Source organism: Asterias rubens, chromosome 12 (genome assembly GCF_902459465.1).
Source record: "Asterias rubens chromosome 12, eAstRub1.3, whole genome shotgun sequence".
In the NCBI taxonomy this organism is placed as follows: Eukaryota; Metazoa; Echinodermata; class Asteroidea; order Forcipulatida; family Asteriidae; genus Asterias; species Asterias rubens.
In genome coordinates, this window is record NC_047073.1 from 1,996,121 (window position 1) to 2,021,871 (window position 25,751).

Consider the following 25,751-nt stretch of genomic DNA (forward strand, 5'->3'; position numbering starts at 1 on the left):
GAAGTCAGTGGCCCGTGACCGCTGCACACAGCGTGGTGTGGGAGTTCGTTTGTGGTCAATTCTTTTATGAAAAAGCCCTTATTCTGTAATAGGGCGACTAGACTATGTCCTAATAGGGGGTTATACTGCTGTAATTAGGTCGTTATACTGCCGTAAACTTAGGGCGTTATAACGCCGTAAAAATAGGGCGCCGTATAACGCCGTATAAGGCCGTTATAACGCCGTATAGGGCGTTATAACACCATACTGAAAAAGTGTTCAGTTGTTGGCGGAGATCAGCCACCGTAGCTTTCAGATAGATACTTCCGCAAGAAGGACTTTTATTTTCTCAGGGCCCTATGAGTACCGTAATTCAGTGGTTCCCAGGAATTGAATTATATTGAATGAGATAATTTCAATATTTTCAATTTGTGCACAAAATCACCGGCAAGACGTTGGTCTATACTTTATGTTGTTTGACCAAGTGAGTTAAAATTGCATAAGTTGTGTTTATATAGGCGTGTTTATTGAAAACTAGAGACAGTCAATGAATAAGTTAAAACGAGTACACCATTGTCACTATATGGATAGCGCATCGTCATCGATTGCCATTTGATGATACACAAATGGAAAAGTGCACACGTGAACGCGTTGCACACACTATTACTCTCGGGCAATGAAAGCCCTTCACGTGTGTAGGTTTAATACAAAATGATTAGGCCTAGGTAATTATCTATGGCCTAGGTAAATAATGTGCGTGCACAAACAGAACGTGGTATTGCATGCAGTAAGAAACAGTATATATTTTCATATAATTTATTATACATACAAAAGGGGATTGGGACGAAAATGCACGGCGATCCGAATAGTTTACCAAACGTACATGGTTTATGACGTTAGGGCATGTAATAGCTTATTACTGTCGCGTGACATACAATCCTCCAATCAAATGACAAGGATCTAAGTGATGTTTGAAGCTTTGCGAAGTGTAAATAATACAAATAGCACTTTAAATAATTTAAAAAGTAGACTAGTGTTGGCTCTGAAACGTCAAGGCCAAAACCAACTCTTTTCAGAGCCAAAAGAATTGTTGAGCGAGAGGTTGACTTTAGATGGACGCCATCCTCAGGAACGTCTGATGGTCGCCTAGACTTGTGGACAAGCCATTTATGGTCCCACGCGGTGAGATAGTCAAAATTGCAGCGGTGCATGCTCTCCGCGCGAACTGCTGGTTGCGCGACTACGGAGTGCTGCCCGACTTCCTATTGGGAGTAGAAGTATGCAACCAGTTCGCGCGAGAGCAGTGGCAACTCGACTGCATGGACCATTAACGACTTGACCACAAGTCTATTGGTCGCCTTCCACGCATCGTATCCCAGTCCAACATCGGCGTCCATAATATCTAAGTGGTAGTTTATTGTTGTGTTGCGTCCTTCTTCAGAGCCAACTCAACACTCGATTGTACCCGCAAGTTTACTATTATTATTTTATAGTTTACTCTGAAAAGGAATTTACTTGGGTCATGACTTGGGTGCAGTATGTTATTTTTAAGAAAGTAGAGAGGTTTCGCAAGCGTACGGATACAGATACAGGTACGGATATGATAACCGATATCCGTTCATGTCAGCCGCGTACATGTATTAGATTTTGTTAAACTTGAGGTATGTTTCACTTGAGTGCGCTCGCATTCATCATGAGTGTTTTTCTGAAAGACCGAAAGAGACCCCGTGTTTTTCACTGCATTTTCTCATCGTTTGGCTTGCAAAATGACCCTAAAAAAAGTTTCTATCCATATCAAGCACGATACCAGTGAAAGCAATTCCATGGGAAATGTTATTGATCTTGGACAAAAAATACCACTAAAAGTCTGCAAAAAGTATCCGTTTTTGTACGACGTGAGCTCCCGTATCTGTTTTAAGAAGATACCGTAAAATGGACGCCTAGTTATGTACCAAGCACATTCCTTTGTTATGTGCCTGTGAAGTGCATTGATTGATATGGGTCTGGTACGGGGGAGTTGGTTCGGGCTAGATTAATAAAACAGTAAAACTCCGTCGGTGATTTTAAATTGTCTTTTTAACTTATTGCACACTGCGGGACAAAGAATTCCATGTTGTTTACCAATAAATAAACGAATGAAGGGAATGATCGAATGAATGAATGAATGAATGTTTTTCTTCTGGTCTAAAGCTCACTGCATAAGACATCGTGCTGGTGAGATAAATGTTGTCAAGTTCCCCTGTACCTGTATCTGTTATGCGATATAATGTACAGTCGGCTCTCGTTATAAAGAGCAACGTTCAAGGCACTGAGGGGTCGATTTCACTAAGAGTTAGGACTAGTTCTAACTAAGAACTAGTCCTAAGAGATATATAAAACGTGGTTAGTCCGAAGTCCTAACTCGAGATAAGACTTGACTTAACTCTTTGTGATATACTAAAAATAATTGTTAGCATTAAACCTCACTTGTATTAAACGAGCAATGGGGAGCTGTTGATAGTATAACACATTGTGAGAAACGGCTCCCTCTGAAGGGACTTAGGTATGGGATAATGCCCGATCGAGGCGCGTGCCATTCAGCTCGTGGGTTCGAATGGCCTGAGGGCCATATACGTACCCACGAATGAAGCGTTCGCCGAGTATGCGACTTAAACCACACCTGTTACGTCATTGTCTAATCGCTCCATTATTTTGCACGAAGGGCGCGATATTGTTTAAATTTTACGTAGACATGCTCACTCCAGTGAATACCACTAGTGGTGCGTGAACATGGTGCATGGACGAAGACCGACGTTAGTCCTTTGACAGTGGCATATCATGGTTCGGAGGCAAACTAATAGTGTCTTAGTATTGTGTCCGCCGTATTTCACAAGGGCTTAGAATTAAAGACAGTGGACACTATTGGTAATTGTCAAAATCCAGTCTTCTCACTTGGTGTATCTCAAATGCATAAAATAACAAACATGTGGAAATTTGAGCTCGATTGGTCGTCGGAGTTGCGAGAACTATGAAAGAAAAAACGCCCTTGTCACACGAAGTTGTGTGCTTTCAGATGCTTGATTTCGAGACCTCAAGTTCTAAACTTGAGGTCTCGAAATCAAATTCGTGGGAAAACAAGCAAGCAAACAAACAAACAAACAAACAAACAAACAAACAAACAAACAAACAAACAAACAAACAAACAAACAATCAAACAAACAAACAAACAAACAGGCAGGCAGGCAGGCAGGCAGGCAGGCAGGCAAGCAAGCAAGCAAGCAAGCAAGCAAACAAGCAAGCAAGAAAGCAAACAAACACTTATATTATGTACATGCCACGTGAATGGTCTTCACGGGGACACGCGTGATTGTTATAATATTAGTATGAAGTCTTATTAAACAGTACCAGGACACGCGTGATTGTTACGAGTAATCTTACACGAGGGCACACGTGATTGTCATTTGAATGTGCATCTACGAGGACGTAAGTGATGGTCAAATATTGGCATATGATAAAAAGCAGGAACGTGACACTGAGGTGTTTGGCCAAGGCCTATTAAAGGAACACGTTGCCTTGGATCGGTCGAGTTGGTTAGAAAAGCGTTTGTAACCGTTTGTTACAAAATGCATATGGTTATACAGATGATTTAAAAGTAGAATACAATGATCAACACAAATTTGCCTTGAAATTGCGTGGTTTTCCTTTTACTTTGCAAACTAACACGGTCGGCCATTTATGGGAGTCCAAAATTTGACTCCCATAAATGGCCGACCGTGTTAGCCGACGAGGTATAAAGGAAAACCACGCAATTTCGAGTAATACTTGTGTGGATCATTATATTCGACTTTTAAAACATCTTTCCAATCATATGCATTTTATAACAAACGGTTACAAACGCTTTTCATAGACCAACTCGACCGATCCAAGGCAGAGTGTTCCTTTAACATCTAAGCTTTTAACCCCGAGGCTCATCCGTGTGTGTGTGTGGGTGGGGGGGGGGGGGGGGACACGGACATTTGCTTATGATGTTGCTAAATGGTACGTGTCATGGCTGAGCGGATAAGAGCACCGAACTAAAAGCTCTGGTGTTTCTGTTCAGCAGAGTGTGGATTCGAATCCCGGTGGTGACACTTGTGTCCCTGAGCAAGACACTTGCTTCTCTTCGCTCTGGATGGGTATCTGTGCGGGCAGTAATGGTTCTTGTGTTTTCAGCTAGTGTGCTACATTGCCGGCACAGGTTGTATACTCCCCATAGGGAGCTGAGATGTTTTAAGGAATTCAATGGCCCAGTGATCAGAGTAATAATGCTGGAAGCGCTTTGTGACATGGTTGAGAAAGCGCTATATATGAAAACCGAATATTATTATTACTACACTATGATGGATATCGTTATTTTTAATGCATAGATGCTGGGTGAACCAGTACTAGCCGTCACAGAGGAAAAGGCAGAAACGTGACACTGTGAGGCCAAAGCCTACTTAACATCTAGGCGTGTACTATATCCCAAGGCTCACTAACAGCCAGTCGCGGGGGGGGGGGGGGGGGGGCTTTTGCTAATGATGCATAGACACTGTGTCATCCAGCCGTCGTCTAGCTGCCACAGAGGAAAAAGCGAAGACGCTGTGAGAGGTGTTTAGGCCAAGGCCTGCTTAACATCTAGGCGTGTACTAGTTTCCCAAGGCGTGTTGTCAGTAGTATGAGGGGCAATTTCTAATGATGTTGCATGGTGGATCTGGATATCATAATAATTATTATTTTAATGCATAGACGCTGGGCGATCCAACCGTCTAGCCGTCACAGCCGACAAATTGGCACTGTCCAATGGCCAGGCCTAGTCTCAGTACATGTATACCTTGGTGGTTGAATGGCGTAGGCCAAGGGCATACAACAAAGATTTGTGCCATATGGGGGTGTTAATATGAAAGTAAAACGGAACTGTTAGTGTTAACTAAAGATAAGGAAAAATTACAGGAAATCATTATCTGTCTTTTCTAAGGCATGGTATCAATTCTACGGATGACATGGCACAAAATTAGTATACATTGTGGTAGCCCTTACAGTGTTTTACTTTGTCCCGTTAAACATGCCCAGGCCCACATAATGGGGCGTTCGAATAGCTGCCCTGGTTCGACTCCGGGTCTGCCCCCCCCCCCCCCGGTCGGCACGTGCGAATAGCTTTGACGTCATTCCAGGGGCTCCCACCAGGGTCAGAACGGGGCCACTTTGAGGCTGGCCCCAGGTGCATGACATCACCACGAGAGTTGAGTGATTGATTAGCTCTTGCTTGTCAGGGGGCTCACTCGAATGAGCACCGCGGGTCCGACACAGGGAAGCTAACCAAATGCACCCAGCATTCTTCACCTCCAACTCCATAGGTATATAAAGCTCGACTACACACGCATTCACCCTCGCACTTCGTATCTCTGTTACTGGGAGCAGGCACAGCAACCTAAACGACCAGTCGTATGTGTAATGTTCTCAAGATAAACAACTATCGCTTTCAGTACAACCATCGTCGTTTAATTCGACAGTATACTTTCGAATTTACTTTTCTATAGACTCTTGGTTGCTGTGGTGTGCTATTTTGGCAGTAGAACCATTTCTACCTCCACATGATAGGCGCGCACCCGCAGCTACAACCAATAATTAATTCCTACAAAGTTATTTTTGGTGGATATGTGATAAGGCCCTACTGCCCCCTTTTTGTATACATACTAGCAGGCTTAGCAGCCAACGCTCGTAATACTTTTCGTAATTTCATTTAGTAATAATTCCAGCGAAGAACACGCTACACAAAAAAAAGCCTACACCGCACACCACACACAAAATAATGATACGCTTCTCAACTAGTGAGGGCGCCAGCGTAAGATTGAAACCTAGACGTCTCGAGATGATACTTAAACGTGTGCTGGCATTGAGTCATACTAAAAGAAGATGGCAGCTTCCATACTCGTAAAACTACAAATTAACAGCAGAATAAAGTAACACAACTGGGCTCAAATAATGTCTCGTGGTCTCATAACCCGACGAAGTGTACTGATTACTCTGGTGATATTCAGTGTGATTTCTCTTGGCATGCAAGTTTATCTGTTAGAATGGGCAGGAATAACAAGCTTCAGCAGGTTCTCGGTAAGTCACTAACTAATAGTTAAGAGTTTTAAACTAGACTAAGATTAAGAAGAATGACTAGACTAGAGTGTAAGACACTACACTAGTCTACGGTGACTAGTCAGTGTAGTGGATTCGAATTCGTGTGGATTCATGATGATGATGATGTTATGATCATATATATGATCATCATATGATGTTTGTCTTTTTAAAGCCAATGGACCCTTTCGGTACAGAAAAAAAAAAGTTCACAGATTTACAAATAACTTGCAGGGTTTACAGAAGGTAGTGGTGAAACTGAAAGACTTCTCTTGAAATATTATTCCATGACATGAAATGCTTCACTTTTTGAGAAAACAGTAAAACAATGTCAATTCTCGATAGCGAGAATTACAGATTTATTTTAAACACATGTCCTGACCACGGCGAAACGCGCGGATACAAGGGTGGGTTTTCCCATTATTTTCTCCCGACTTTGATGACCGATTGAGCCTAAATTTTCACAGGTTTGTTATTTTATATAGAAGTTGTGATACACGAAGTGTGGGCCTTGGACAATACTGTTTACCGAAAGGGTCCAATGGCTTTAAAGACACTGGATGGACACTACGTACTGGTAATAGTCAAAGAAATGTCCATTGTCACATGTCCATTGTCACACGAAACAAACTGCTAGTTGTGATAATGTTACCCTCCTGCCGACAGCGTAGGCTTCAGGCCTGAATTCTTTTATTATAGAGTAATAAATCACCTCTTTTTTCAAAGACTACGTTACTTCAGAGGCAGCTGTTTCTCATGCTAACAATTATTTTTAGTAATTAAAGTACCAATAGTGTCAAGTGCCTTTAAGCTAAAGACCCAAGGCTGTATGGGTTGTTTTGTTTTGTTTGATTGTGGTGTCTATTAATGATTATTGTCTTTACTCTACAGAGTCTGCATTCAGCAGACGATGGGAAACATAAACATCGAAGAGTGATTTCTCCATTTGTAAGTTCTCTGAGTATTTACTGAAAAGATTAAAGAAACACGTTGCCTTGGATTGGTCGAGTTGGTCTTTGAAAAGCATTTGTGTAGAAAGATGTTGTAAAAGTAGAATAATGATCTACAATCCACACAAACATGCCTCGGAATTGCACGGTTTCTCTTTAACCTCGTCGACTAACAAGGTCGGCCATTTATCGGAGTCAAATTTTCGACCCCATAAATGGCTGACCGTGTTAGTTCGCAAAGTAAACGAAAAACCATGCAATTTCGAGGCAAACTTGTGTGGATTATTGTATTCTAATTTTAAAACATCTTTCTAACAATGCATTTTATAAAAAACGGTTACAAACGATTTTTAGAGACGAACTCGACCGATCCGAGGCAATGTGTTCCTTTAAATTTACCAACTTACAATTACACCAATACTTCCTTCAGGCCTTGAATCAACCAATGGCACCCACGGCAATTGCAGTGGTGCCCTGTTCTTTTGCTTTGGTGCCCTTTGCCAAGTTCAGTTACAAATTTGAATTTACCTCATAAAAGTGAGTGCCCCTTACTAGTGAAACATTGCTGTGCCTCTTTAAGAACAACAATTTAGGCCTGCTACTTAACTACATGTAGTTCTAATACTACTATACTAGCACTAATACCACAACACTAGTACTAATACCACTACTCTAGTACTAATACTACCACACTAGTACTAATACTACACTACTACTATAAAATACAACTACACTACTGCCTCCGTAGTCCTAATATCACAACACTAGTACTAATACCACTACTCTAGTACTAATACTACCACACTAGTACTAATACTACACTACTACTATAAAATACAACTACACTACTGCCTCCGTAGTCCTAATATCACAACACTAGTACTAATACCACTACTCTAGTACTAATACTACCACACTAATACTAATACTACACTACTACTATAAAATACAACTACACTACTGCCTCCGTAGTCCTAATATCACTACACTAGTACTGGGCCCAATTTAATAGCGCTGCTTAACGGTAAGCAAATTTGTGTGCTTACTGTAGCAGAAAAATTTGCTTAAGCCTTAGCGTATTTCACAGGTTAGCAGAAAAACTGGGCGTCCATATTGCGTGTTTCTCATGGATTCGCATTGTGACGTCATTTATTTTTGTGCGGTAAGCACCGGAAAGTTAACATGCCTTTTCGTGTTAGCAGCGCTATGAAATAGAAACTGCGCAGTAAGCACAAAATTGGCTGCCAAGCAGCGCTATGAAATTGGGCCCAGATAACTAGTACTAATATTATCACACTCTCCAATACTTTGTCACTAAACACTGCTACAATAGTACTAATCAATGCTAAATTACTACTACTCAGAGATGCAAAGTCCAGAGGCCAGCTATGCGTGAGATTTTTCAAAGCTCACCACCACCCCATTACTATTTTGTGCTTTTAATGTTAAACTACCTTTTTTCTTCTTCTAGAGGGCGACCAAACTGTTTGCCAATGCTGCAGCCACGTTCGACGTTCCTGTATTCCTAATCGAGCCCGAATGTCTTGAAAACATTTCTATGTATGTTGCTCTTCACAAAAACAATCAGAACTATAGGAATTGCAACTACCTTTGTGGAAGTCGACTGGTGACATCGTTCGGGATTCTGGACGCAAGTCAGATATCTGATGTGAGTAGAGATAAGATAACATATAAGAACCTATTCAGCAATGTTAAAAAGTTAAAAACCAAACATCTGAAAAAGTGGTGCACCTCGAGCTCTCTATTAAACTAAAATGAAAAATTACATTTAAAAAAACTAACAAAGAAGACTTTTTTAAATAATACAACAATAGCAGAAAACCGACAAACTACATGTAGTTATCATTAAGTAGAATAAACTATCAGTAAACCGCTTACTACCTTTCAAATGAAACTGCTTAAGACAACAGATAGAAGAAAGGAATTGGGAATAAAAATGCTTAAAGACACTGGACACTGTTGGTAATTGTCAAAGACCAGTCTTCTCACTTGGTGTATCTCAACATATGCATAAAATAACAAACCTGTGAAAATTTGAACTCAATTGGTTGTCTGAGTTGTGAGATAACTATGAAAGAAAAAACACCCTTGTCACACAAAGTTTTGTGCTTTCAGATGCTTGATTTCGAGACCTCAAATTCTAAACTTGAGGTCTCAAAAAAAATACTTTTTTCTCGAAAACTACATTACTTCAGAGGGAGCCATTTCTCACAATTTTTATAATATCAACCTCTCCCCATTACTCGTTACCAAGGTTTTATGCTAATAAATATTTTGAGTAATTACCAGTAGTGTCCACTGCCTTTAAGTTAACACAAGAGTTTCGCTTCCCATTAAGCAGTGCTATGAAATTGACCACGTTCGTAACATGAGAGATCAATTTGCCGCGCTGCCCATGGTAGCGAGATTGATGAGGCCCTTTCTTTTTGTAAACATGTGATCAATGCATATTGCAGGTTTGACTCCTAGTCGTGACACCTGTGTCCTTAAGCCAGTTGTTCCTGGCTTGATATTGATTGCATATTGCGCCACAGCACCTAGTATACGATTACAAAGTGCTATGTTAAAGGAGTAGGTCTCATAATTCAAACGGAGTCCCACATACCTTGCAGGAAAATACTGAATGTTGAAGCGCCTTAAGTGTCACTGAGTGATGGATATGAGCACTGTATAAGACGCCATTATTTGTTACAGGTGACATTGTTTACACAGTGATGATCATGAATGCATAAGTTTAAAATAATATTAAGTGGGGTTCTGTGGCCGAGCAGATAAGAGCACCGAACTCATACTTTGGTGTTCCTGTTCAGCAGAGTGTGGGTTCAAATCCAGGTTGTGATACTTGTGTCCCTGAGCAAGACACTTAACTATAATTACTTTTCTTCACCTAGGGGTAAATGGGTACATGTGAGGGCAGACATGGTTCTTGTGATTGGGTACATGTGAGGGCAGACTTGGTTCTTGTGATTGATTTAGCTTAGTAGCGGGCATATTTATTGCAGGGGCTGTGTACTCCCTAGGAAGCTGAGATGCTTTAAAGAATGATTTAAGGCCAAGTGACCAGGGGTAATAATGTTGGAAGCGCTTTGAGACGCCCTTCAGGTGTGTAAAGTGCAATATAAAAAACGATTGTCATTATTATTATCATTTTATTGTTATTTACATTTTCTTGCAGGGTTTTCTAGACCATCTAGGCGGGATGATTGATATCAAATGGACAATTTTCTACGGACAGGACCCACGCAACGCCACAGCAGACCATTACAAACCGCCAGACATTCCACTCCATTATATTTTTGAATACTCGGGCCAGTTTATTCATCTAGTAATATTTTATGAGAGAAGCAATAGTTATCTATGGCACGGAGCAGTAGAAGACGATCCGAGTTCAAAGCGAAGACCTCCACGGTTGCCATGCATCAAAGATATTGAGCTCAAGAGGTTAAGGTTCGGCGGAGTTTATGCCGGAGCCTACAACAAGTAAGTCCCAGTTTATGTCTACTGTAGATAATATTAATAATAATATCGAAGTCTTATATAGCGCACGTATCTACCAAACAAGGTACTCAAGGCGCTGAGAATATACAAACTTACAATACAATACAAGACCCAATTATTTAGCACCTCATATACAGATTTACAAGGTGCTACAGCAGCCACAGCCAGGAACACCAGGGCGAACCCCTTCTCTTGATAAGTGCACTCTGGGTTGTTTGACGTGCGACGCACAACACATGGGACCAACGGCTTTACGTTCCATTCGAAGGACGAAGCAGTGGTCAAGTGTCTTGCTTAAGGACACAAGTGTCACGGCTGGGTGTTTGAACCCACACTCTGCTACTGATCAGAAACACCAGAGTTTGAATTCGGTGTTCTTAACTGCTCGGCTACGACACTTCCATAGGTATACTGTAAGTCAGCAATTTCATGAAGAGTCAAAGCAATGAATTTTTAGGGTGTTATGGCTGAGCAGTTACGAGCATTGGATTCAAGTTCTGCTGGCTAAATCATTAGGAATTGGAAACAGGAATTGCAATACTTCGAGTAACAAATACAATTTTGCATCTTCAAATTATAAATGAGTTTTGTCCGACCTTACTTCAGTTCCTTTTTTAATTTTTATTTATTTAAAAATAAACTTTTGTTTTATCTCCTTTCTTTGACGCTTAGAATGGAGTTTACGATCACCACAGCCGACGGTGTAAAAATACGCATTCCCAAAGACCTAAACAACTTCCTAGAACAGTATCCAGTCTCCAGATACCTCGAGTGTAATCACCAACGAGCCAGGGAATTCAAGACGACATACGGGAACGACCAATCGCCAGAGGCAGAGGAGTTCAGACAACTTGCTAAAGATCTCCTTGAAAAGGGCAAGATGGTACTGGATGAGCTAGGCATTGTGTTTTGGCTGAGCAGCGGGACATGTCTAGGTCAGTGTCCTATTATCAGGGTCTAGCGATCAGTAGCAAGAGATCAGCTCCATCAGTAATGGCCATAGTTATCTTGTCGTCATGGTAATCATGTCACCTGATCTACTATCACAACTCTGAAAGAGCAGGGCAATGATGTTATCAGACAGAAAGTTGTTTTTAGTAGCACTGTGTTGTGTATAGCCTGGAGGAATGTTAAAGTTCATTGGCGCCAGGATGCTTTTAAAAACTGTATGCAAATAGTTGTTCTTTAGACAAGTTTACAGTGACTACATGTGGCATAGCAAACTGGAAAAATTCTTCACAAGATGTAGGTTGCTAATCTAAAACATTAAAAATATATACTTGCTACTCAATATTTTCATTTAGTAGGGGTTAGTTGGTTGATACAAGTGCCATCCTAGTTGCTTGTTTGTTTGTTTGTTTTTGTTTTTTTGATTTCCATTCATACAATTATACAGATAAATAATGATTCATAAAAACCTCAGACAGTTTCGCTGTTCCTACTAGTGGAGAGCGCGTCATGTGGGTGTGTGTAAACCCCTTGTTTATGACCAGTAAAAAGTGTTGAAACATGGGCGTGACACGCGAGGTTGCACCTGTGATTATAAGGCAGTTTCTTCATTCCTATTGGTCGAGAGCAACGGCCGGGACAGTTTTGCCACATCACGTGACATGCGTGACGCGCACATCATTCCCTTATAAGGAGTTGTTTACCCGATCAGGCCGAGGGCCTTACCATTTCATAGCTGGAGGGGTGTTGTGTTGAAAGAAATCATTGACAAATTATAATTTTCGCATTTATTTTACTTTTTGACCAAAAAGGGTTGATGTTTTTTGACCGAAAAGGTATTGCTGAATGGGAATCAAAGTGTGTTGAATCGGTTTACAACTGGTTCTTGATAATTTACCTGGACTTCGTCTTGGTAAAATTATCAAGAACCAGGCCTCGTTGGGCTTAAACGACTAGTTGAAAGGCCTGGTTCTTGATAATTTACCTCGACTTCGTCTCGGTAAAATTATCAAGAACCAGGCCTCGTTGGGCTTAAACCACTAGTTGAAAAACTCTTCACCACACATTGATTCCCTTAATAGTGGTCACTACCAAATTTAGCATACATTCTATACAGTATGAATGGGGGTGACATCCAGAGAAGGACTGGTCTTCTGTAATGAAGCGCCCGAGACTGCGGTAAAACAAATTTTGCTAGGCAGTTAGAGCTACTGAAAGGCAGTGGACACTATTGGTAATTAGTCAAAATAATTATTAGCATAAAACCTTACTTGGTAGTACAAAACATTGTGAGAAACGGCTCCCTCTGCAGTAACGTAGTTTTCGAGAAAGAAGTAATTTTTGACGAATTTGATTTTGAGACCTCAAGTTTAGAATTTGAGGTCTTGAAATCAAGAATCTGAAAGCACATAACTTCGTGTGACAAGGGTATTTTTCTTTCATTACTATCTCACAACTTCGACGGCCGTTTGAGCTGAAGTTGTCGCAGGTTTGTTGTTTTATGCATTAGTTGAGATACACCAAGTGAGAAGACTTGTCTTTAACAACTACCAACAGTGTCCAACACTTTTACGGCCGATTACTGCCTGATTTTCGTTTCATATTGCTGCTTTACCGTAAACACACAAAAATGCTTGCTAACTAATGTCAGAAGCACTTTTATACGCCGTTCGGGTGTATTTAGCACTATATAAAAAGTTATATTATTATTATACTATCTATGTTTTGCTCAAGGTTGGTTTAGGGAGTGTGACATCATACCGCACAGTAAAGATGTAGACTTTGGGATACGGATTTGGGACTACAAGAGCAACTTTATACAAGAGTTTGACAACGGAGGGCTCACTCTCAAACATCAGTTTGGAAAGGTACCTCTTCCTGATTTCTGTGTTTGTCATCACTTAAAGCAAAGTTTTTGGAACCATTCAAATATTTCAATCCTCTTTAAAGGCACTGGACACTTTTGGTAGTTACTCAAAATAGTTGTTAGCATACAGGTATAGATACTTACTTGGTAACAAGCAATGGAGAGCTGTTAGTATAAAACATTTTGAGAAACAGCTCCCTCTGAAGTAACAGAGTTTTTGAGAAAGAGGTAATCTTGCTAAAATATTTGAATTGAATTTGAGACCTCGGTCAAATTCAAGGGATAGAAAGCACACACTCTGTGTGACAAGGGTGTTTTTTCTTCCATGATTCTCTTGCAACTTCGATGACCAATCTAGTCCAAATTTTCAAAGGTTTGTTATTTTATGCATATGTTGAGATACACAAATCGAAAACACTGATCTTTGACACAGGTGTCCAGTGCTTTTAAGGCCAGCTGGAGAGAAGAGCCTCTTGACAGGAACTTTGTTTTAGGCAATCCTTCTGGCTCCAGCTGTTTTCCTTTCCGTGAGAGGGCACTCTCAAAAATATTATTATTGCTTCTGGGGTTATATTCATAACCAATACAATTATAAAGACTGGAACACATTACAACAAACAGTCATCATAGCCATCACAGACAATAAGACCTTTAAAGGCACTGGACACTATAGGTAATTCCTCAAAATAATTATTAGCATAGAAACTTACTTGGTAACGAGTAATGGAGAGCTGGTGATAGTACAAAACATTGTGAGAAACGGCTGCCTATGAAGTAAAGTAGTTTTCAAGAAAGTATAATTTTCCATACTAAGTTAATTTCAAGACCTCCGAATTGGATTTTTTGTTCTCAAAATCAAGCATCTGATCGCACGCAACTTCGTGTGACAAGGGTGTTTATTCTTCCATTAATATCTCGCAACTTTGATGACCAATTGAGCTCAAATTTTCACAGGTTTGATATTTTGTTCATATGATTGAGAACCATCAAGTGAGAATACTGGTCTTTGACAATTACCAATAGTGTCCAGTGTCTTTATTTGGATAACCCAAATCAAAAGCAACTAAAAACTTTGGCGCACATAAGTGACAGAATGACAGTGATGAAACCCTGCCGACAAATCGTTGAGCATTGTCGTAAGAGGAGGCCTACATGTACCATCAAAGACTATTTGAGCAAACCGTTGATTTAGGCGCTAAACCAATTGATTATGATTGATTAACCAATTGATTATGATTGATTGATTGTCACTTTAATGTGCCCTATAAATAAAATAAATAGCAATATCAAATATTCTTTAAATGTTTCCTACATTCCCACAGGTGTCTGACAGCTTTGAGTTATCCTTCCTTCATGATTACGTCAAACTCGATGTATTTTTCTTCTATGAAGAAACAGATCACATGTGGAATGGGGGCACAGAAGCACGGTCAGGAAATAAATTCAAGTAAGTTCAATGTAATTTTTTTCCCTATCAAATATTTATTTAAAATATTTTTAGGTTGAACATAGACAAAAATTACTAGATCAGAGTTCGAACCAACGACTTCCTGATTACCGTGTCCGCGCTAAATATCACTGTAACTCGCTAAATATAATGTACCGACATCCATATGAAGAAATACCTTGCTAGCTACAAAGTCTTTGAAAAATTTAGAAATAACATTTATGCACTGATGCGAGGAACTGCTTCTGTATTATTTGTTATGTATCGCCAAATACAGTGAGTCTGTGCGTCAGAGATCTTACAAGAGGTAAAAGACACAGGTTATGCTCAGTTCAGTGCAGGATTCAGACTTCTGACCTTGTACTTGTACCCAGCCGGCAGCTGATTTCACAAAACTTTACGCAACTACGTAAGTCCACTTGTGCACTTTTGCGCAGTTGAAAAACGCTGTGTGAAATCGGCTGCAGGTCAGGCCTGACTGCCTAAGTTATTGCGCCATGCGCAGATTTTAATAACACAACACTTCTCATAAACCAAAAGAAGTTTGAGTACATGCAAGGGTAGAGACTATTCAAGTTCAAGCTCACAAATCATCTCTTGTGTCTTTGGCTTGTTTTTAATTTTAACCTAGACACGTCTTTCCCAAGTTCACTTAATGTTGGGTGGAGAATATGGCGCTGAAAGTGCGTGTACCTTGCAACACAATACAATACATAGAGGCAAATTCAAACTCACAAATCACTTTTTATTTATTTATTTAGATACGTCTTTCCCAAGTTCACTCTCTGCTGGGCGGAGATTCTTGGGTTGAAAGTGCGAGTACCTTGCAACACAAGACAATATATTGAGGCAAATTATGGCACAGAGTGGAACCAGAAAGTCACCACTTGGGACTGGAAGAGTAGTCCGCCCAACGTCAGACCAAACGGTCAATGGGATCGGGACGAATGGCCTGAGGTCATTCAGGTATTTTAGAGTGTTTTACTTGCTGCCTTTCATGCCAAACAGTACTTGATTTTTTTTAAAGATTCCAATTCAGTGAAGCCCTTTTTGCTACCGACAGGGCCCAATCTCATAGAGATTGGGGTGGGTTGGCTGGGCGGATAAGAGCACCGAACTCAAACATAGGTGTTTCTGTTTACCAAAGTGTGGGTTCAAGTCTTGGTCCTGGCACTTAACAATAATTGCTTGTCTCCACCCCGGGTGAATGGGTACCTGTAAGGGCAGAGATGGTTTTTGTAATTGATTTAGCTTATAGTAGCACATATTTGTTGCACAAGCTGTATATACTCCCTAGGGAGCTATACAATTTCACCCTCCTACTGCTGACACAATTCGTCATTGAGTTGACTGACCATCCAAAACCATTGTCTGAATAGTTTGTAGTGGTGAGCTGACTGTGTAGAGAGTACACCCCCTGAATGTCGGCTTATCTATAGCCAAGTTTGGATACTTTCAAATGGTAGTAAATGTATCCGTAAACTTTGTTTGGAAACTTTAGAAGGTGGAATGGTTTATCCTTGGAGTGGTGAGTGGTGTTTTGATTGGCAAGACTGCTGAACTCAGAGAGTCTGGAGGAGGAGGAGGGGTTGGGAAGTGATGAAGATGACAGCGAGGAAGACTTTCTGTGTGAGCTACCTGATGGGGTAGGGTCATCCTCGGATGAAGACGCATCACTTTCAGATGACAGTGTATCTGATCTGACACATCAACTGATCCACACATCATCTGGTTCAAAGAGGAAGGCGACCTCAAACTCAGCCCCCAGAGTTGGATGCAGATAGAGAAAAGTTTGACATCACTAAACAGATCCCCAACAAACCGGACCTGCATGGGTGGACCAGGGATCTAACTAAACTAAAAACAAAAACATTTACGTAAGGGCCCAAGACCATCTTGGCCCATATTCTTTGATCGACTGAGGATAGTCCTCTAGACTATTTCTTATCTTTTTTTTCTGTTAATTCTTTTTCATAAAATTGTAAAGTGTACAAACAAAACAGTGAACCCAAAGTTCAGGGCAAAAACCACCATGCAAGAGATTAAGGCCTGGTTTGGCATTAGAATGATGCAGGGTGTCCACCCACCACCAAAGCTGAGAACGACTGGTCCACGCACCCAGGCCTCAGACACAATCTCACGTCCTCCACCATGACACGTGGGAGATTTATTTCCTCTGGTGAGGTTCTGGCATGCACCACTCCAAAGAGCATAGGAGGCAAGAGAGACCGCTACATGTGGATGAAATCCCACCCTTTGTACCCGTTGCAGATTGTTTTGGACATGGTCAGCGACAACTGCCTCAGGAACAACAATCCACAGAGGGACGAAGCTGGACGAAGCAATGTTTAAGAACGATGGTACCAAGGCAAACGTCTAGCGGGTTTTCATGTCCTTAAGCTTACCAAGATGGGATTCAAAATCTACGCTGTACATGTATGTGAGGCATAGAGCTCTATGATGTGAGGCCAGATCTGGATATCTTCTCCACATGAAAATCCACTCAAAGGAGTGCACTAAAGATGAAACATCTGTCCTTTCAGATAACGGAACCTTTCTTTGGTTGGTATCATTGACTGCACTGTGACAAGCTGTACATGTCATTTGCACTTGCCAAACAGTGTAAATCCTCAGATCATTCCAACGATTCCCTCAGCTCATCGGCGGTGTAGACAGTGCTGATCAGTTAAGGCCAAGTCACGAAAAACGACAACGATCATGACGCAAAGAGAACGCATTCTATTGGTTGAATTGCTCCATGTAGAATATGCACACGCTCATTCAACCAATGGAATGCGTTCTCTTTGCGTCGTTATCGTTCTCGTTATCGCTGCAGCGGGACCGGGCCTTTAGTCGTATCAATCTTGCAGCAGACAATCAATAAAATGCTGTATTTCCTGGTTGATGTTGCGCGGGTACACGTCTAGACCTAATACAAACACAACACTGAAGCAGACTCGGGCATTACCCCAAAGTCTCGCAGGCAGTTCACTGTTGAGATAGCAACACGCCTCATCGCTGGCTTTGCGGAGGGTACCCCTGCTCACCAGGCACACACCCTGCCGCCGGTACCTAAAGTCAACGGTCCCAACCATGTGCTCATTCGAATGGCATCCCAAAATCCCAAGATGTGCATCCAGTGTGGTAGGCAGTAGAACAAGACTTGGTTATCTTGTGGTAACCCAGACTGGATTACAAAATCAGGGTGGTAAAAGTTATCGATTTTCGAATGGGTTTGGATGGTGTATCAGTAGGAGGGTTAAATGGTCCAGTGACGAAGGGTAATGTTGTTGGATAAGCTTTGAGATGCTTTTAGGTTTGTAAAGTGCTATATAATATGGTACCATACGAAATGGTAGTTTGGTTGGGGACCTTAATCTGGTAATCAATATTGTTTTGTGCTAAGCTGCAGGCCTGATACTTCACGGAGGCAACGGAGGCGATTGCCTCCGTTGCCCCTTGCCATTGCCTTGGTGCCCTTGAAATGCTCTAGTAGAAATTTACAATTTCCTCATAGGGTGCCCTTTGCCAAAGAGAAAATGCCTTGGTGCCCTTGTCCTTTCAAAAAGCTACTTGTTGAGCTTATTCTCATGGCCATCAGCAGAGTACGAACAATTTTGTGTGTATTGTTTTTAGCAAACACAAAATTTGTGTAAATCTTTTTTGAAACAAATTGGCTGTCTAATTTCTTTCAGGGAAAACGCATTCCAAGGGATTTTGTTTTTGGCAACTAGCAAAAATCAGACCATGCATCAACCCATTTGTATTATTTGTAACATTTTCACAAATTTACCAAAAATATTATTAATTTATGTACCAAATGAAATCAATGCAATCTATTAATTAATTGTTATTTATTACTAATGTTCTTGTAAAATGTCTTTTAACTGGTTCCATCGAATGATATGCAGAAAACATGTAATGAGCCATAGCAGTGCAAGTAGAATGTCATGTCATGGCCGAGTCATGGCCGAGCGCTTAAGAGCACTGGATTCAAGCTCTGGTGTTTGATCAGCAGACTGTGGGTACGAATCCCGGTCGTGACACTTGCTTTAAAATTGGGGAGGTAGTGCTTTCTGCTCTACCGACCAGGCTTCGGACTGATGATACCCAAGCCTACATTCGTATGGACTGTAAAAGGGGTAACCCTGTTTCAGCCCTAGGAGTACATGTAGGTGGCAACGGCCTCTGGACAATTTATTGCAGCCCACACCTTGAAGTGGCCTTCAGGCCTTGTGTGTCTGGCAACTTGCTTTAAAAAAAAAAGAAACAAAAAATGCATCAATCGCAAAATATAAACAAAATGGACTACCAAGTCTTTGACTGGAAGTGCATCTTGATCTTGCTTATTAGGCTGAACATTTACATTGGCTCGGCTCATGACAAGATAGATATCTGGAACATCAGTGCTCCAAACGACTGCAACAGTTGATCTTTCGACTTCCAGCGAGTCCAGTCACTCTTAAATGTTTCAGACGACAAACTTTTCACAATTTGGTTTGGCGCGACTTTGGCCCTTCTGTCTGAAACGGGTGTTTGTTAGTATTATTTTTGTTTTAAATAATGAAGGTTTATGTGTACACTGTCATCTAAGGTTCACAGAGCCACTGTCCACCGAATTCTGCGCTTACGATCACAATTCCCCGCTTACGTGCAAGTGCCGAACTTCGCCGCTAACCCGTGAAATACGCTTGCCGTTAGCACAGAATTCCCTGCTTCCGTAAGCGCCGATTCTGTACTTACGGTAAGCAGAGCCATGAAATTGGGCCCTGTTCTCAAGTAGTTTGAGGTAATGCACTGTATTTTTTTAACTAGTGAGGGCGCTCTCAAATATACTTCCAGGGGTACATGCATTCACACCCGAAACAGTTATTAAAGACCGGAACACAGTACAACCACAGACATTTAATCCACCACGGTCAATAAGACCTCTGAAGGAGCCATTACAACCCACCTCTAAAGCAACTTGAAACTACAGCGCAACAAAAGTGACAGAACGTTGATTATAACTGTGTAGGATGAATCGTGTATATCTCCCGAAGTGATAAATTACTATTGAGAGCGCCCCGACGCGGTCAACAATCATTGACAATAAGGCACATTCCTTGAAAGCCTAGCCCACTTCTTACAACCAGGGTCCAAAGGTTTACCAGAAGCAATGGTCTTTTTGAGATATGGTGCACCGTTCAGTTGAGCGAGTCCTGCTGTGATGATTTATGCAACAAAGTTTATTATTGGAATTGGCTTTTACATGCTTCAAATAATTTGAGCGTGCAGCAAATATACCTTGGTGTTCAGGTGTTCAGGTGTTCCTTTTTATTTTCGATGGTAAACTGTATCTAATGGTTAATTCATGTCCAACTTGTGTACTCAGAGTCAAGTCTCAGTCCTTAGTGTTGAGTCGTGTCCTCGGTGTTCAGTCCGAGTCCTCAGTGATGAGTCCAAGTCATCACTGTTGAGTCCGAGCCCTCGGTCATAAGTTTGAGTCATCATTGTTGAGTCTAGGTCCTCCGTGTTGATTCTAGATACTCAGTGTTGAGTCTGGGTCCTCAGTGTTGAGTCTAGGTCATCAGTGTATGTAGAGTCTGAGCCGAGAGTGTTGAGTGCAAGCCCTCAGTGTTAAGTCTGAGCCCTCAGTGTTAGGTCTGAGTCCTCGGTGTTGAGTCTTGGCCCTCCGTGTTAAGTCTGAGCCCTCAGTGTTGAGTCTGAGTCCTCAGTGTTGAGTCTGGGCACTCGGTGTTGAGTAGGAGTCCTTGGTGTTAAGTGATGATTCAGGGTCCTAAGTGTTGAGTCACATTCCAAATGGTCATTGGTCAAGTCCAAGTCCAGTTCATCGACCATCATCACTTAACTTGTCGAGTTACCAAAACTATGACTCGTGCCAGACTCATTTATACTTGTAAGTAATTCTATGAATACGGTGTTCAAATTCCCCAAAAGGGGGTTTTACAGACAACATGGCAACCCAACAACTACAACTATTACCATGTCAGGTCTCTTGACACATTGCACAGTTGGTGGTCTATGCTGTGTGGGTTGTGGGTTTGAATCCTGGCTCCTGAATCCTGGGAAAGCGCGAGTATTTAGTGCTTATCACTCAGTTGAGTAAAATCAAAATCATATTTACCACACTTTTGACGTATTGACTGTGGGTATTCATAAAGGCAAGTTTGCTTCCTTCAAGCATTAAGGCAATGTTTCCTTCAAACACAATGTACTTAAAAGCAATGTACGTTGGACCAAAGTGGTAAACAAAATGTTGGACACTTATACGTAAGAGACTTGCACAGTCTATTTGGCAGATATAGAGGGAAAAAAGCTTATGATGTATCAAATATTTTCAATAAGTCATGCTTAATGCATCCATTGTTATCAAAAGAAGAACTCAATAATAACTGATGAAATAAACATGTTTATTAATTTTTTAATAGAAGCCTGTTTATTGTACAATTTGTTCCTCTTTCTAATTGTTGTGAATTGTTTAACAGTATGATAATTGTTTTAACAATAACATTATTGTTGAACACTTATTTATAAGGCTGGACATATTGGTTCCATACCCGTGGGCATTTATTCAAATTATATGCTACTTTAAACACTAATGAATATGCAAATTGTCTGTCTGCTCCATACATATCAGGCACACATCTTTTACATAAACTTCTTCATTGTGCTGAATAATTGTATCAGGTAGATTTGTTGGACACCTTTCTCACCAGCAATTTTGTTCTATTTTAAAAATACCCACTATAATAATCTAGTAAAGTTTGCGTTAACACCACCACATGAAATCTCTCTCATGAGCTGTGGTGGTTCGGTATAAGACCAATGCTGTAACAACGTGATGTTTCGATTAGTATGATATGATGGTCTTCAAGAGAACACAGAACATGGTGATCATAATGTTAAATTCTTTCACCATACAGTCTTTCCAGAGCAACCACAACTCATGAAAGAGATTTCATTAGATGGCGTCACCACAAACTCTACTATTTTCCACCATGATGCACATTTAAATTCATGCTTATGTCCATGGTGTTACTGCAAACCATACAAAGTTTCACATCCTACTAAACTGTTCATCCACACATTATAAATGTATTCCCCACCATAATGCTAATAAGTTCCTACAGACCACCGAAAAATGCCCCAAGTGGACATCGTCATGTAAAAATAAGATTGCAGATTTATACATGTAGTGTACACGTATGTACATAAAACATAAATTCAAAGTTTTAAAATATCAATGAATTTGTCTGTTGGAATGTTTCCCGGGTATTAAAAAAAACTACGTCTGCAGCCGATATACTAAAACAGGAACCAATTTCATAAAGCTGTCAAACAGAAAGTTCTGCTAAGCATCACTTTGATAAGCGAGAAATGATTGGGGTACTACTCCTAGCATAACTAGTTGCAGCATTGGTCACTGTGTGGTATTCTTGTTGGTAACCTATTTTGCTAAGCAAGAGTTTTCCGTGCTAAGCAAGCTTTTGTGCTTACATGCTTTACAAATTGCGATAGCGTAACCCCCCCTGCCGACTGCGAAAAGAGGGTTACGTTATCGCAACTAGCCCAATGTCTACTTTTTGAATGCTAAATATAAATTCAATGTCATGAGAAAATTTTCAAGGACTCTTTGTTAAACAAAAAACACATCCAAAATATTCAATTCTCATCATTTGGTGCCACAATAGAGCTATAAAAAAGAGCTGCAAGTTTCCACTGAACACGGAGGTAGTATTCCTCGAAACATCTTGACCGGGGAGGAGTAGTCCAGCGCAAGAAGGGTTAACAAGTCTTAAAGTGATGACACCACCATGAAATCAAGATAGATGTTCCTCATCGTCATCAGATATCGAAAAGTTCCTCGCCATGTTGTGTTGAGGTGTGCTCTCAATCCTCGGTGAACTGTGCCCAAATCCAGTCGGGCGAACGTCCGGTGAAGCAGACTGTCTGCCGTGCTCAGCAGTAGCGTTTGTCATTTGCTTAACACCTTGCTCAAAATCTGAAGCATGTCGACTCCGGGATGACGGGGTCCTCCGCAACGTATCCACAAGAATCTCTAAAGATGGCAGCTCCTGACAAACATCGTCTAGAATTTTACTCCTCTGTTTCAGGAACGATATCTGAGAGTCTTTTTCCCGACAGGAGCCCAAGAGGTGCTGAACGTGCATCTCCGACGACTCCAAGGACCTCCGTAGTTCAGCGATCTCGCGGTCTTTAGATCGGCCGAGCTCACGCAGCGTTGACTCGGCCTCCTCGTCCCGTCTCATCATCGCTTCTGCTTGCTCCTGTACCGTACTTTCCAAGTCCTGGACTCGCTGGTAAAGCTTTTGAAGGTGTTCATTTGCCTCCTTTATATTAGACTTGTTCATCGTTATTGTTGTTACCCCCTAAATTGTGTTCCTTTTGTAGAGCTTTTGTTTACATTTTCATTTTCTGCTTGTGACAAGAAAGCCACGTTGCTGTATAATTGGAATTTCGTACAGACGTGTTTACTTCCGGTTTGGAGCCCTTTAAACTCACTTGGTACTCTGCGCTGGCACGTGACATGCGAATGAATTTGTCACGTTAGACACCAGCGATTAGGTTAAAACTTACCTTGAGGGCGCTGTTTACTAGGTTAAACAAAATTAATAACTGGACATAAATCACAACGGAAGGGAAGGCAATAAACAATTGTTTATCTTTGGAACTATTGATTTTCAACAAGAAGGAACTTGAATTGAACATTCTTCTACCTCCATGGTTGAGCTACGTGTGCCTCAAATCGAAGGATAGATACAGTGTAAGAACAGCTTATTTTTTAAAATAATATCTGACGTCCTTTTTTTTAAGTAATTTTTTATCTTGCTTGTTTCTTATTTGTATATGTATGGCATGTTTAGTGTTTTACTCTATCCACCCCACGTGCAATTTTCTCGTAATTTGTATCCTTTTTCACTGTTTCTATTTTATGTCTTCTTTAATTTTGAATGATTTTTTTATACAGAGGACCACAATGAAAATAAGCTCTTAAAATCCATTTTTTTGCTCTTCTTACTCTATTCTTTTTTAAATATTTGTATTAGTCTTTTAAATTAAAATGACATTCAATTCCTCAGAATCAGATTCCATTTTACAAGTTTATAAATGTAATGGAATTTGACAAGCTTTCTTTTAATTCTAAAATGTCATGTATTTAACTTGTTTTTGTCCACTTACTCTCTGTCCTTACTCTATGCTGTCACTTTTAAAGAACTGCAAGAATTCTGTGGGATTGTCTAATATTACTCATTAGTAATAAAAACAATCAAACAGACAGACATCTCATTCAATCACAGCAGACAGACGCAACGGCAACACAACGGATGCTTTCTCTCTACTCTACCTAGCCAGAAGCTGCGACGTAACCCTCCTGCCGACGACGGAGCCTCTGGCTCGCCTCCCGCTCCGCCGCCGGCAGGAGGGTTACGTACGTATCGCAACTACCTAGCCAGCTACTTCTAGAAACATGAGGCTCCCCCGTGAGCCGGGGGAGCCTTATATATATTGTTATTCGATGAGGTAAAAGAAAAACCATGCAATTTCGAGGCATATTAGTGTGGATCATTGTATTATTTTTTTTTAGACCTCTTTCTAACCATACAATGGTTACACACGCTTTGTATACCAACTCGTCCGATCCAGAGGCATCGTGTTCCTTTAAAATGTTGAGTTGTACTGTAGCCTAGGTGGTCTCTATTGCTATGATTGGCAAATAAAGGTGAAATTTATGTAAGCTCTGTGAACAAATCCACAGGCAAATCACAAGGGTGCTACCCGAACCCTCAACCTTTGCATTGCTAGCGCAGATATGTCCAACTGATAGACCAGCAAGCTAGCCCAGTGGCAAGACAGTTCCAATCATCGATAGTAAATGTGTTTCACAGAGCCCAGGAAAGTTCTGAGTAACCCCCCCCCCCCACCTGGCTCAAACTCTGGTGTTTCTGATCAGCAGAGTGAGGATTTGAGTCCCAGTCGTGACACTTGTATCCTTAAGCAAGATACTTCTTCCTTAGGATGGGATGTAAAGCCATTTGCCCTGTGTTTTATATTTAACATTTATAAAAAAATGTAAGAGAACCCAGTGCACTTATCGAAAATTGTTCCCTGTTGAATTTGTTGCATATTGCACCAGTAGCAACTTGTAAACCCTTGCATGGTGCTACGGAATTGTGAAAAGGAGTTTATCTTATAATTCAAATAGTAGTTCCACATACAACATGTACCTCGTTGCAGGAAAATACTGAAATTGAAGCGCCTTGAGCAGTGAGCACCAAGTGTGACGAGTATGAACACTATATGAAAGCCACTATTATTATTCGGCCTATTAATGTTGTTTCTGTTTCCATTTTAGTTGCCATGGTTTATGCTGACTGGATCCATGTCCCGACGTAATCAAAGCCCACTATTGTTGACCATGTGTCCTACATTAAAGCAGTATCACTGAGCAAGCATGTTACGTCGGTCACCAAGGCTGAAGGCCAAAGCCTCTTTGGTCCCATCAGAGTCCGGTGTTTGCTGTCTGCCCGATGAGAGCCTTATTCATATTTTTTCTTTCCTGTCAATCAAGAGCAGGTGCCGATCAGCACGGTAAGGAAATAATAACGTCCGCACAGTAAAAGAGCCTTTGCTTTCAGCACACCCACCCTTTGGAACTCTCTTCCTGCTATCCTCCATTCTCAGATAAACCCATTCTCAGATAAACCCGAACCTCTTCAAATCACATCTCAAAACCCACCTGTTCACTCAATCTTTTTTGTAATCTTATACTCTTTAGTTTATTTGTTGCTTTCTCTTGTATAAATTTGTTTATTTGTTATGTAAAGCGCAGTGAGAGTACGCCAGTAGTACTGAATTGCGCTATAAAGTATTTCTTATGATATTATTATAA

General features: G+C 40.9%; 2 protein-coding genes across 2 annotated transcripts; one reads left to right on the top strand and one right to left on the bottom strand.

Annotated features, from left to right (window-relative positions):
- The first annotated feature begins 5,869 nt into the window (after nucleotides 1-5,869).
- On the top strand, nucleotides 5,870-25,405 carry LOC117297391 (fukutin-like). The gene is made up of 9 exons (XM_033780392.1): nucleotides 5,870-6,087; nucleotides 6,997-7,053; nucleotides 8,527-8,724; nucleotides 10,252-10,556; nucleotides 11,247-11,509; nucleotides 13,257-13,390; nucleotides 14,712-14,836; nucleotides 15,598-15,802; nucleotides 25,215-25,405. The coding sequence occupies exons 1-9, from the start codon at nucleotides 5,962-5,964 to the stop codon at nucleotides 25,305-25,307; spliced, it is 1,506 nt and encodes a 501-aa protein (XP_033636283.1). The 5' UTR covers nucleotides 5,870-5,961; the 3' UTR covers nucleotides 25,308-25,405.
- On the bottom strand, nucleotides 21,241-23,334 carry LOC117297393 (vimentin-type intermediate filament-associated coiled-coil protein-like). Its single transcript, XM_033780393.1, has one exon. The coding sequence runs from the start codon at nucleotides 23,209-23,211 to the stop codon at nucleotides 22,660-22,662; it is 552 nt and encodes a 183-aa protein (XP_033636284.1). The 5' UTR covers nucleotides 23,212-23,334; the 3' UTR covers nucleotides 21,241-22,659.
- Nucleotides 25,406-25,751: the final 346 nt, after the last annotated feature.